Source organism: Panthera pardus, unplaced genomic scaffold, assembly GCF_024362965.1.
Source record: "Panthera pardus isolate Hobbes unplaced genomic scaffold, ASM2436296v1 HiC_scaffold_4, whole genome shotgun sequence".
NCBI classification, from domain to species: Eukaryota; Metazoa; Chordata; class Mammalia; order Carnivora; family Felidae; genus Panthera; species Panthera pardus.
In genome coordinates this window covers 12920046-12933663 of record NW_026526969.1, presented here as the reverse complement: position 1 = coordinate 12933663, position 13618 = coordinate 12920046, and the positions used below count along the sequence as shown (strand labels likewise).

Sequence of the window (13618 nt, the reverse complement as noted above, 5' to 3'; positions counted from 1 at the left end):
GTGCCCAGCGTCAGGGCGGAATGTTCCAGGCATCTGGAGAAGGGTGGCCCAGCGAGGCCTCCATGGCACGTACAGAACTGGGTGGCGTCCCACAGGGCAGTGAAACCATAGCCTGTGGAGGTGTCTTTTCTACGAGAATCATTTGCAACCAGACAAGATACCCGCGGGGAGTCCTCCCTACTCCCAGGTCTGAATCTTCAGAGAACAGTGAGTCAAATGAAGGCACGCTATCCTACATAATCAAATAATCTTGGGCCGCTAAACAGCGCTGTATTAGGACATAGAAAGGACACTGTGCCCTCTCTTTGCCAAATTGGAAAATTTCGGTGCTTTTGCTAACAACACCGTGCATCGAGAACAAAAATAACAGAGGGGAAAGTGCCGAGGAACCGACCAGGTCTGAGGGAGAGGGCTCAGCCAGGCAGGGGGTCGGGTTCACGAGCCAGGCTGGAGCCGGGCCGGGCAGGGGCCCAGGGCAGAGGTGAGCACATCGTGGGAGCTCTGGCCAATGAGGAGGTTCCTGAGGCCAGAATGGGGCGGCCGTCCTGAGGAGGGGGAGGGCAGTGCCTGGAGCCGAGGGTCGTGGGGTAGGGAGGTGGGGCCCGGTGCCCTGGTCTGTGTTCGTGGACGCAGTGAGGTGAGGTCCGCCTCTGACCGGTGGTCCGCAGAGGGGGTCTGTGCGGCGTGGGCTTCTTCCTTGAGGGGACTGTCCGGGAGAGTGCCGGCAGGAGGAGAGGGGCCGGTGTGAGGGTCTGGAGGTGAAGGCACCCAGGTGACGCCAGAACCGAGAGGAGGCCACGGCCTGGGTGTGGCCCTGGAGAGAGAGAGAGAGGTCGCGCCTTGCTGGGGGCAGAGGCTGGCACGAAGGGAGGGCTGGAAGGGATTCCTTTGGAAAGGGTGGAGATGAAGGGCAGGGGTGGGGAGGGAGAGGGGAAATGCAGAGGTGACCTTCGGGGAACCTGTCCTAAGTGGACGGCCTCCAGCAGCTGGGACGGGGCACGCTGGAGCCCAGCAAGGAGCAAGAGGGAGAGAGGCACCGAGTCGGGAGGCCCTGGAACACCAGGGTCGGGGGTGGGCGCCAGCCGCGAGGGACTTCCCGAACTCTCGGGTGGTGGCTCCTGACCGCCGAAGATTCCCGCTGCCTCCCCACATGCGGCCACTCAGCACCACCCACGTGCACGTTGGCCACGACTGAGGAGTACAGCCGGGAGACCCATGCAGGCGGAACTTGGCAAGCCTCTCTCCCCGGACGAGAGCCGGACTTCCGTAGCCTGGGTTCCAGTAAGCACGCGGTCGTCTCCAGGGATTGACAGAGCGGCTGTGGGCCCTTCTTCACTCTCTGCTGCTAAGTGACACCTCCCAGGGGTGAGGGAACCCTTAAAGGTGATCAGGAGATAGTTCCAGACGTCATCCGGTGAAAGTGGAAATTGGCCGCTGTGGCATTCTGTAGTTTCCGGCCTCACCGGAGGGCCTGCCTCTGGGAAGCTGCTTCCGTGGACCGCATCACGGAGCCCCGGCTAAGTGACAAAGGACTCTGGTCTGCAGACCCCAGTTCGCGGGGGGGACCGCCGTGACCCCGACAGGCATCTCTGGCTCCAGGCCCCTCCTCTGTAACACCGGGAGGTCAAAGGTGATCTCCGAGGTCTCTGATGCGAGCCCCGTTAGGTGTCCACACATCTGGCTGCAGCAGGGCCTTTGGTGGGTGGGGGGGAGACGTTCAGAATGGCAACGCAAGGTCCCGGGAGCTTCTGTTTCCCACTCTCCACTAACTCAGTCAGCCAAAAGATCGGTCTTGTCTACTGTGCTAAATTCTACCAGAAAATGAGCTTGTTCTTCGTAGACGCGCCATTTGGCTTGCCAGGCGCTAGGTGGGCTCCTTTACGATCGAGGCTGCGCTGAGGCTTGGGGTGCACCCTCACCTCTACACAGCGGCTGTTGGCCCCCCGTCCTGCCCCCCACCCCCCCCCCGAGCGCGCGGGGCTCCGTGCCCCTCGGTTGCGGTTGGACGGCTCCGTGGATGGTGGGTAGCTGCACCAAAGGAACTTGGCATGTGTGGCCATCGGCTGTCCCTGTTCAGAGCCCAGTGGAACAAACTAATTGCCAGAAGCCCAGAGCAGGAGGTGGTCAATACGATGTATTGTAGAAATAAATGCCTGTCAACTGCCAGGCAATTGAAGTATAATTAAAATTATGAGTAATTTACTAAATTAGAGCGAACAGAACAAAGAGACTCCGTTTAAATATAGATTTGCATTCCAAATGAAACGTTTCACCTGTAAACCCTTTTTTTCCCCCAGTAATTTGTTTAAAAATGCGAACGCCGCCTGTAATTTCAAGGCTGCTGACCCACTTGAGTGGCCCCTGTGTCGAATCTGTCAGGTTTGATTTTTCCTGGTAGGATAATCGATCTCTGCCTTTCATGGGGTCCAGTGCTGTTTGAAATCTAAGGATCTGAGCGTCTATTCTAGACAGCGATGGTATTGTGTCCACACCGAGTGCAGCTCATAATAGACACGCTTCTGAATCGGTCGCAGCACTTAGGCTGGCTGTTCTGAAACTTCCGGGGGCTCCTGCAGTCTGTCACTCAAATGCGGTTGGCTTCGTGTGGCCGCAGACTTCTCTGAGTGGAGGTTGAGGCCGTTTTTGAGCAGAAAAACACCCTCTTAGGCGATAGACCGTATCGTGCACGTTGGACTCAGCACAGGGTGGACTCCGTGCTGGAACAGGTGCCTTCCTAAGAGGACGGTGAGCCCGCCTGGACAGCGGGCAGTGGGGCCTCCTCAGGATGTATCTTGGCTCTGTTCCTTTTCTCCATCGCCTGCAGAGGACCGGTTCCTGCATAGGGTGCTGAGCACTCAGGGGTGGACAAGACAAGACCGAGTCAAGACCTCGAGGACCTTCTGTTTACCGGGATGAGCCCTATGACGCCTTCATGGGAAGACGTGGAGGGGGGCAGTCGGCCCTCGTCAGGGGGGCCGGGAGGGGGCTTCTGGCTGTGTCTTGCAGGATGAACGCTCCCTGCCCCCACCCCAGGTAGAAGGCAGAGGGATGGGCATCCGGGCATCACGCACAGACAGAGCAAAGGCTCAGAGGTGTGACAGCCACCGGCACTCGGCGCCAGGCTTCAAAGGGAGGCGTGTCGGAACCAGGTTTCCTAGGGCCTCCTGGGCCCCAGCATCTCCCAGACAGGCGGCCAGTCCAGGATGAAACTAACCATCGATGGGGTCATCTGGGACGTCAGCAAACCCCGCTCGCTCCCACAGGCACGGAGCGAGCACCTGCTGTGACCAGAGCCTGCCACAGGTGCAGCGGGGAAATAGAAAGGAAAAGACGCAGACGTGGCCTTGCCTCCAGTCCGCGTGGAATCGCAAACTACGGGCGCGGTGTGGTCAGGGCCGAGGGCTGGAAAAGCAGGTCTGTGGCTGAAAGGGAACCTTCTGGTCAGAGTCACAGGAGGCTCCGCGCACCGTCTAGCCAGGCTTCCACCTGCTAGGGATACGGGACTGAGCCTGGGAGGTTGAGCAACCGGCCCAGGCCCACACCGCTAGGAGCCAAGACTCCATTCCAGAGCCTGAACTCAGCCCATGGCTTCTGGAACTTTCTGTGTGTCCCATGGAGCTGCCCTACGGATGCCTCCCAGGACATCCAGAGTCGTAGAGGCCTCTTTCACAAATGACAGATGGGTTTACTCCAGACTCCAGGAATAGAAAATGTGGTTAAACCCATTTCAGCATCCCGTGCGGCAGACCCCGGAGTCTCCATGGAGCCTGCCCTTTGTGGGGCCAGGACCTGTTGCAGCCTTAAGGAGGCCACCCTCCGGGCTGCATGGTCACCTGTCCCCTCCCCAAGCCCAGATGGCTCCTGCAGGGAGGGCCGCGCCAGGGCATTTCGGGAGCAGCCGCCAGTGAGTCTGTTGCCACACGTGGGTCCTGCCCGGTCGCGGGTAGCAGCTGTGCCCGTGGGACGTGGGCTTGGGTCCCTCTCCTCGCACCTGGAGACCACCCTCTCCTCCTCGGCTAGAAATGCTCGTGCGCCCAGGATGGGTGGCCTCGGCCCTTCCCCTCCTCCCTCCAGCCCAGGATGTGTGTGGACACAGATGCGGTGGGCGGGGTATTTGCTGCCTGTTGGAGAACCCCATTTGGTCCCCAGGGAGGACACTTATTTTCCCGAACTCCCAACTTCCTGCTCGTTGATAATTGTGGCAAGTGAAAGCCAGTCTCCCTAAACCCCGGCTTCTCTCTCCATGAAAAGCGAATTACCCTCAAGCAATTGTGCCTCTGGCCTGTGCACCTGCACAGTCAGGTCCTGGGGCCTTTGCAGCCTTCCTGCGGAGGTCAGAGGTCAGATTACCCCTGCAGCTGTCAGCTGTCACTGTCACACTGGGGCTGTGAGGGAGGCAGCCTGCATGTGAATTAACGCGAGCTTCTCTCGTGTTCAAAAACATCCTGAATATACCGGGCACGCCGTGTCCCTCTGGTACAGGCCTGCGTGTATGCCGTGGCTAGCTACATCATTATGAGTTACGTGAGCTTGTGAGCTATGCCGTTGGAGAGTCTGGACAAAAGGATACTGCATCTTCCAAATCTGCCTGGTTTCTTTGGGTTGTGGGTAGCAAGGGTTGAAATGGAACAGGATTATCAGAGCATCCGAATCCCTCTGGTCCCTGGGTTCAGACAGTAAGAATTGCATTGAGAGAGTTCGGGGGCAAGGATGTGCTAATGTCCTGTGGCTGCCGCAACATGTTACTTCACCCCGCGTGCTTCGAATGACAGAAACGAATTCTCACACGGTTCTGAAGGCCAGAGGGCCAAAGCCAAGGCGTCAGCTTCCTCCCTGGCTTCCGGTTGCTGCCAACACCTCTGGCGGTCCTTAGCTTGTAGACGCGCCAACGCGTTCCTGGATCCAGTACCGAAGCGTGTGTGTGGAGGCTTCCCCACGTCATCAAGCAATTCTCCAACACCGGCAGGGTGTCTGGAATTGAACTTGATTCTACCTGGAGAGAGCATCAGGTCCCACGAGATAAGGGCTCGGTCGCACAAGGCTGTCCCCCACTTCCGAGGCCAGTCACGAGTGCCAGGTGATCGTCTGTGCTTCTGACCGGTCGGCTTTCAGTCAGGTTCCCACAGCCCTCTCCTCGGGTTTGACTAGAGCAGCTCCCAGAACTCAGAGAAGCATTTTCCTTACGAGCTGCCAGTTTATTGTGAAAGGGTAGAGCTCAGGAACAGCCAGGTGGGAGAGGTGCCAAGGGCCAGGTGTGGGGGAGGGCACGGAGCTCCCAGGCTCTCTCCACGTGCTCCCCTCTCCCCAAATCTTAGCATGTTTACTGACTCAGGAGCTCTCCGAACCCCATCTTCTAGGGTTTTATGGAGGCTTCGTTACATAGTCGCCATTGGCGACTGATTGAACCTCCGGTCCCTCTCCCTTCCCCAGAAGTCGGGGGGAAAGGTCCCCCCTGCTCCCCCCGGAAAGTTCCCACCCTCTGATCACACTTCCCTGGGTGAGGTCCAAGTGTCGCCTCATTCACATGACAAAAGACACCTCTGTCGCTCTGGACAAAGACATGTATATGAGAAGCAGATTTTGTCCTTCTGAAGGAACAAATATTTTTCTTGAGGGTCACGATATCACAGCACACTACTCCAGTCTCTGCTTCCTTGCACACACGAGGCTCTCCCTGTGTGTCCAAATTTCTCTCCTCTTATAAGGACCTTTGTGTCGTCTCAGTATTTGTCAAATGATTGCTGGGTTCTAAATTGCTTCCTAAAATATGCTTTGTCTTCAACTTCACTGAGTAGATAATGTTGAACGCTCAGGCTCCCTGTGTGCATTAACCATCGTAATACCTGTTCATCAGTCCAAAGTGCACGATTACATCAGCAAGCAGTTTTGCTGCCAGTGACCTTCAGGCTTGAAGGTCGTCTTGTTGTCTTTGGGTGTCACTGAAAAGACCCAGAGATACTTTGTTTTGGGGTTTGGGGGGACTGGTACCCTTAGCTTGTATCTGTAGGACTCAGGACTGCACATCTGCAAACATTTATGTAGGGTAGATTTCTAAGAGCGTAATCACTGGATTAAAAAGCACGTGCATTGAAAACTTTGATAAATAAAGCCAAACTGCCCTCCAAAAAAGAAACCAGTCATTGGATTGGGGCCCTCCCTACTGCAATATGACCTCCTCTTACCTTCACCATCTTCAGAGACCCTATTTCCAAAGAAAGCATCCACAGGTAATGGAGGTCAGGATACCAATGTGTCTTTCTGAGGGATACAGTTCAACCCACCACAACAATGGGGTTTTCTTACAACAAAGCTGTGGCCTCTACTCTGGGACCAGGACAGTGTTTCCTGAGGCGCTGGTGACATCTTATAGACAGTGCCTGTGTAGGGGTCACGGGGAATCGCCCTGCGTCCCTGTCCCCAAACAGACTTCGTGACCCTGCAGCCAGGGGTCCTGGGGTGCCCTTTGTCCGTCTGTCTGGCCACAGCCTGGGTGGTTCTTGTCCTTATCTGCTGACTATCCCAGAGGAAACACCAGAACCAGAGCCCCTGGCCCCCTGGCCGGCACGATGGCTGCTACAGCCGTCCCCATACTCGTTAGTCGACAGAAATTGACAGGAGGGAGAATGTGGGCTGGGCCTTGGCTGAGAAGCGGATCCCAGTGCGGGTGAAATTCTGAGCCCAGGGCCTGTCTTACCACCATTCCTATTCCACGGGGTGTCTGAAGGGCGATGGGCACCCAGCCTACCCTGGGCCCGTCACATGCCAGCAGACGCTGGGGGGGGGGGGGGGGGACGCCCAGGGGCTCCAGCTTAGGTCTGAGTCAGGGCAGAGTGGGGCTGACCTGGCATGCAGAGCAGCCTGTGGTGGGGGGCAGTGAGGCTGCCACAAGCCCGGGTGGCCGTCAGGGACAGGGTGGGGTCAGCCCGTGGATGAGGCAGAGCCGGGCTGCATGCATAGTTCTCGTGAGTCCCGGGTTCACCAGGCAACGGGCAGCTCCCTCGCCCCTCTGCGACCTGGGCGTGGTCCCCTGCCCACGGGGGCTCCTACAGGCTGCACGTGGGTCACGAGGCCCGGTGCCCACACACCAGCACCAGAAAACCTGGGCCCTCAGAGAAGGCTCCACAGCCTGGCCCTCTGCCTCAGGGTGCCCTGTGCTCCTCTGCGTGAATGTGGCACTGGCCCTTTTGTTCGTAAATAACCAAGAGCCGCCTGTTTGAATCAGTGATGCCCCCCCGCCCAGTGCTGTTGGCTGACTCAACTTGAAGCAGAGGTCGCCAGACCCCTGCGGTGGGCTGACCGTGCTGTATTCGCAGCCTCCAAGAGACGAGAGCCTGAACGGCCTTCTCCAGGGATACCGGATCTACTACCGGGAGCTGGAGTCCGAGGCCTCCTCAGCCACGGCCTCCAAGACGCTCAAAACGCCCTCGGCTCTACGGGCCGAGCTCACAGGTGAGACGCTTTCCCCTTCCCGGAGGAGGCACCGCCGCGCGCTCCCAGGCGGGCAGCGAGGGCCCCGGGTGACCAGTGTGCATGTTTCTGCATGCAAGGCATGGTGGGAAATGCCCTGAAGGGCCAGGGGAGATGCCGCTTGCCTCCGGTGAACGCAGCCACTGGGGCGGACAGGTCCCTGCAGCAGCCCCAGCATGCAGAGAGGTGTTGGCCGGTGGAAAACTCCACGGGGAGGGTAACCGGGGAGGCTTCGAGGAGCAGGAGTCCCGGGAGATAGGTTGCCCCGGAGACGGATTTCATGCCAGGGAAGGCGTGACTCACAAGGGCCCCTGCAAAGCTAAATGGTCAGGAGGCGGGAAGAGCTGAGGGGCTCCTGGACGGCCTCACCCAAGCCCCTGGTGCGTCAGGCTGGTGGGGTGTGGCCGGGAGGGAGGAGACCGGCCGGGCCCTCTGGGGGTATCGCGCCGCTGGCCGCTGCCCGATGGGGTCCGGTCAGGGGGCTCCCCGGCCTCGGTGCACACATAGCCCTCACGTGGAGTGGCGCCTCCTCTCTCCCGGGGCCCATCCGCCTGCTCACCTCTGCTCCCGGTACCCCTGGCTCGGGCTAGGACTTGGATGCAACAGCGGCAGAGGCAGCTTCTGGAACTTCTGGAAAGGCCGCTGCTCTCTCCCATCCTCCTCTCTCAGAAGGGGGTCAGAAGGCGTCCCCCAGATGGTGTCCCAGAAGGTACTTCTGGCCCCTCAACCTCCTTGTGGCTGCAGAGCGTGCCGCTTGGGGACCCCATGCCCGCTGTCTGCCACCGACCACCAAGCGGACCCACAGCGGCTCGAGGCTGCCTGCCCCAGGCGTGGTGCTGACAGGAAGCAGTGGCATTTGTTGCCCAGGCTCTTGGCCACCCCGCCCCCACCCCACAGGTGTTCCCTGCTGATGGCCAGACAGCGTCCCCCCTAGGCTTTGTAGCAGATTCGAAACAACCAAATAAAAGGAGCCAGGATGTGGTTGGGTCCTTGTTTTGTGCTCTTGGTTTGTGGCTTGCCGGCCCGCATCAGACAGAGCGGGGCTCTTACCTGAGCGCAGGCAGGCCGACAGCCATACCTGCCGCGGGGCGTCTGGAAGAGTCGGCACCCTGGGAGAAGCCTGTCTCCCGTCTCCCGTCTCCTCTAGTGTTGTTTGTGCTGTTGTGGCAGATTCTAATCCGATGCGTTTAATCAGAGGGTAAGCGCAGGCCCCACCTGTCACGGGCCGGGCGCCTGGCTGTCGCAGGAAGAAAGAAGTGCAGGCAACCCCCCCCCCCAGCCCCCTGCCCTGGTGAGCCCCGAGGAAGTGCTCAGACGGCAGAGTGGTCTCTGTGGCCCTTGGACGGGCAGCGTGGGAGGCACAGCGGCTGCCGAGCGAGGCGCCGTCCCCTCCGTCTCCACGGCCCATCATTTGCAATAACCGCTCCCCGCGTGCTAACTGCCTTTCTGCCTTGCCCCTAATAGCCCAAAGCAGCTTCAAGACCGTGAACAGCAGCTCCACGTTAACGACGTATGAATTAACACGTAAGTGCGCGCCGCCTTCAGCAGGAGGGGCTGTGACCGCGGGGCAGGCCGGGGCCAGCGCCAGTTGGCCTCTCGGTGGACCCAGTGAAAAGCAGCTTGGATTAACGGCTCTAATTTCTGGAATTTCCCCTCTCAAACGCTGTTCCCAACACACCAAAACCATCAGGGAGACAGGAAAGGAAACTTCTAGAAACCGAGGCTGGGAAGGGGTTTTCCTGACAGCGGGTCTTTGACTTTGGGACAGAAAGGAAAGTCGGGTTGAGCGAGATCTCCCGTCTGGCTCCCTGTGGCCTTTTCTTGTTCCCCTTTTTTTGACTGTGGTAAAATATCCATAAAATTTACCGTCTTAGCGGTTGGGAAATGTGAGGCTCAGGAGCCGTAAGCTTGCTCCCACCACCGTGCGCCCCTCACCGCCAGCCTCCAGAGCTCCTTTCTCTCCCACAGTGAGACCCTGTCCCCACTGGACATCCGTCCCCCCACCCGGCCCCTGGCGCCCACCTTCCACTTTCTGTCCCTGCATCTGAGCCCTCGGGGACACATACGAGCGAAACCACACAGCCCTTGTCCTCTTCCCCTTGGAGCTCGGTCCCTGCCGGAGCCTGCTCGAGACACTGTTCCTTCCCCAAGGCTGAGCGGCGCCCCACCGCGTGCACTCAGCCCATGTCGGCCATCCGTCTGTCTATCGCCCCTTCCCTTTGGTGGCACCACGTCACTTGTCCTTGTGTTCCTGGTCCTCAGAGGGTCTCACGGTCCAAATGTGGGGCCGAGGGGGCCCCCGATGGGACCCCCTTCCGTGCAGAGAGCCTCCCTGGACTGGAATGTGGGTACAAGGGGGGCGCTCTCCCAGGGCTTACCAGTGCCATCCCATCGCATCCCAGTAGTGCCCGGGCAGGCCTCGGGCGAGCCATTTTCTCCTCCTCCACACTGCATCCCAAACACACCCCATCATCTGTCATCTGCCCCGCGTCCCCATCTACTACCTGGCTCCCCGTGTGCATGTAATACGTCCCAGGCTGAGGATCAGCTCAGAGGGTTAGATGGGGCCCGGGTTCCAGAGATGAGGCTTCCCGGCCGGACCTCGCTCCGGCCTTTTCAGTCTGGGTTCTGAAGCAAGAGAGGGGCCCCACTACACCCCGTCCATATACGCCCTGGCTTGTCTCAGGTAACACTGAAGAGCCCCACGGTCCCGGGGTGGAGACTAACAAGCTACGGCGGTGGGTTCCGAGGCATCAGGGCTTCGGCAAGGCTGAGGGTGGGGGAGAGGCCCCTGCTGGGCCGGGTGGGCACCTCTGTGAGGCCGGGGTGGAAGGAACTCGGCGTCCTGAGGCTCCGAACCTCTGCTGACCGGCGGCTCGCTAGGAGGCACGATGCGAAGCCTGGCGCAAGTCACCACTCACTCAGGGGGTCAGACCCGCACGTTGGGCTTCAGGAAAGCCAGGCTGTGACGAAACAAGATCCACCAGCGGGAGAACCTTCCAGAATGTTCTGCCTCAAAGGTCGGCTGCTTTGGCCGCGTGCCCTGTGTAATCCTATATACGTGGCTTCGCACACCCTTCTCTTCCCAGGATGTGGTTGTTAAAGACTCCGAGGCCAATGTACTTCCTTTTTAACCGCCAGGGTCTCACTCCGTCGGTTCTTACAGAGAGATTCTGGACCCAGCGGCAAAGCCCACGTCACACTCTGTCACCTCGATTCTTTCCTCCGAAGGGGGCCTTGCTGCTGCCTTTACCCTGAGTGCAAGTGGGACGGGTCTCTGCTGCTGCACAGGGTGACCTTTAGTCCCGGGCCAGGGAAGGAGGAGGAAGGAAACGCTCGTGACGTGCCCCCGCGACTCCCGGGTGGCACCGCCCCCTTGGTGTGGTTCTCAGGCGGGGAGATGGGCCCGGGCCCGGGCGAGCTGACCGCTGTCTCCTTTGACCCGTAGATCTGAAGAAATACCGGCGCTATGAGGTCGTCCTGACGGCCTACAACATCATCGGCGAGAGCCCGGCCAGCGCGCCCGTCGAGGTCTTTGTCGGCGAGGCCGGTAAGTTCCCAGCGCCCCTGAGCTCCGAGAGGCCTGGCCTGGCGCTCTCGGGCGCCAAGCGTGATGCTGGCGGACGGGAGGTTTCCAGGTCACCGCTGGGCAAGTCGGGATCTGCCGAGGGCTGGAAAGTCCCGACGGCCGGGGTGATGCTTCCCAGTCTTGCTTCCAGGCCCGACGGTTTGTTTGGCATCTGGAGCCCTCCCGCTCACCAGGACGTGCTCCAGGGGAGACAGGCTGCGGCCTACATGGGCATCCGGGCGTGTGGGGACCTTGGCATCTGCAGGGGATGCTTGTACTCTGTCGCCCTCGGTCCCTGGCTGGGCCTCAGCCCGACCTCTTGCCAATGGCCCCATCTCAGGCCTCGGAAAGCCACCCGGATCGTTGCTTGTACCCCTTTTAGATAAGACGTGGATCCTGAGTTTGTTTCAAGGGCTGTCCCTTCTGTAGAGGCATCGTGTTGCGTTGAGATCGGCTCGGGCTTCCGTCCCCTGCCTCCCCTCCGGCCCGAGGGCCCTTGCCCGCTCTCCTCCTCCTCTGCTGGGGGAACCCGGCTCGGATCTGTGGGGGCAGTGAGCGGGCCGTGCTCTGGGCCGGGAACCACCAGAACTCCCCTGAGCACAGAGCCCCAGGCTCGGAGAGGGAGGTCCGGCCACTGGGCCCGCCCACAGAAACGCGTCAGGTGACCTTTCGAAATTCGGAGAGGTTACAGTCATAAACCAGATGGCAGATGGTAGATGGCAGCGCCGGGGGCCTAACTTGGCAGGCTTTTTCTGGAAAGGCCAAGCAAGGGATGAGGGAAAGAGATGCTTGAAGCACAGGTTCCATTGGCCTCTCTTCACATCTGTCCCCACGGGCTCCTCAGAGCCGACGGTGCGGGGGCTGGGCAGTCGGAGTTCGGGGCAGACGCCCCTGGCCTCCCAGGAGCACATGGAGGCCAGGCAGGAGCACGGGCAGGGAGGGGACGAGGCACCCGCCGCCTGTAAGCGTGGGGCTCCAGTCCTATTCTGGCACCTGGGACCACGTGGGTCACCAAGGCGGGTGGGTAGAGGGAGAGCACGGCCAGCCAGCTGGGATCGGTGGTGCCTGAACTGCCCAGGCGGGGCCCGGGCCCCTTGTCTCCCTCCCCCTCGTTGGCTCTAGCTGCACCCGAGGCCGGCCGGGGGTCGCTAGAGGCAGAGCCTTAAACCCAGAGACCAGGGCGGACGTTCAGGGAAAGGGCTGCGGCCAGGGAGGGAGGCAGGTGGGCGCCGGGAGCCGTGTCGGCCGGCCGCGTCACCACGGGCCGGAAGCCCAGCTCCGCGCTCTATGCCGTGGTGGCCCGTCGGCTTGTCTTGGGCCGCGGTCAGCTGTACACGACGTAAACTCCGCCGTCCCAGCCGCTCAGCGGCCTGGGGCATGTTCACGATGCTGGGCCGCCCTCACCGCCACCCGTGTGCGGAGCCCCGTGTTCCCAGAGCCGAGCCCTCGCCATCCGGCGGTCCCTCCCCTCTCCTCTGCCCACCCCCCCCTCCGCCACCACCCCCACTGAAGCCTGTCTCGCCCGTACGGAGTGTCTGATACGAGTGGAATCAATCCCACGATGTTTGTGCTCCTGTGCCTGGCTTCTTACACTGAACGCGTTTTCGAGTTTCGTAGCACATCTCGGCACCTCGTTCCTTCTCGTGGCTGTGGAGTATCCCACTGTGCGCACACGCGTTTTCTCTCTCTGCATCCGCTGACGCACACTTGGGTTGTCACCGCCGTTTGGGTTTTGGGAGAAGAGCCTCTGTGAATAATGGCTCACGGGGATTTTCCAGCGGCGCTGAGCTGACACCGGGCTCTGGTGGGCAGGAGGCCGCAGGCGGGGCCCGGGCCCCTTGTCTCGCTCCCCTCTCCGGGAGGGGTCCCCGCCCCAGCTCTTCCCTCCAGGCCAGTCCTGCCACCCGCCTCGCCCCTCACGCACCTGCGCCCCATGCTGTCTCCCCACCTCGCCCGGCCTCAGCCTCCTGGACCCGTCGCCCCCAGGAAAGGGAGGCTCTAGCCACCGAGCCCGGGCTCCAGGGCCATCTGGCCCCACGCACACGCTCTGGAGAGCCCGCTGTCTTGCCAAGGGCATGTGCAGGACGTACCAAGAAGGGCTTTAAAGTCCCCAAGCGGACTTATATGCAGTGTGTGCAGCACTGCTCCCCCGGAGCCCTGGATTCCTCCCCCTGCCGCCCAGGACCCTGCTCCAGCGGCTTCTTCTCCAGAAAGCTCTCCGACACCCCCCGCAGAAAGAGTTCCACGTTTCTCCCTCTGTGCCCGGGGCCTTGGGCGCTCGGCGAATACCTCTGCCTTCCCTTGTCAGATGGGACTGGCCTGGCTTCCTCTTCACGGGACCACGACCAACTGTCTCAAGATGCTCCTCGTCCTGAGCTTAGGACCAAAGGGGACCTGAACGCCTTTACTGTCCTGCAAACAGAGGCCCCCAAACTCCCATGAGGATGAGGCAGGAGAGCAACTTCAGGGACTCCTGGCACCGGGAGGTGCCCACATCAGCTGCCATGAAGTGGATGGAATTCGTGTCTCAGGGTGGGCGGGAGTAAGTGGGGGGCAGGGCTAATCCATGATGCCTCATCCTGA

At 60.6% G+C, this 13618-nt stretch overlaps 1 protein-coding gene across 3 annotated transcripts in view; it reads left to right on the top strand.

Annotated features, from left to right (window-relative positions):
• SDK1 (sidekick cell adhesion molecule 1) overlaps positions 1 to 13618 on the top strand; it is an 879729-nt gene that overhangs the window by 807388 nt on the left and 58723 nt on the right. For 2 of the 3 annotated variants that reach the window (XM_053894114.1, XM_053894113.1), the window contains exons 33-35: positions 7314 to 7449; positions 8932 to 8991; positions 10916 to 11017. In XM_053894114.1, the coding sequence (XP_053750089.1) occupies positions 7314 to 7449; positions 8932 to 8991; positions 10916 to 11017 (298 nt within the window). The remainder of the gene's footprint in view (positions 1 to 7313; positions 7450 to 8931; positions 8992 to 10915; positions 11018 to 13618) is intronic. The other variant, XM_053894115.1, reaches the window with a different exon arrangement.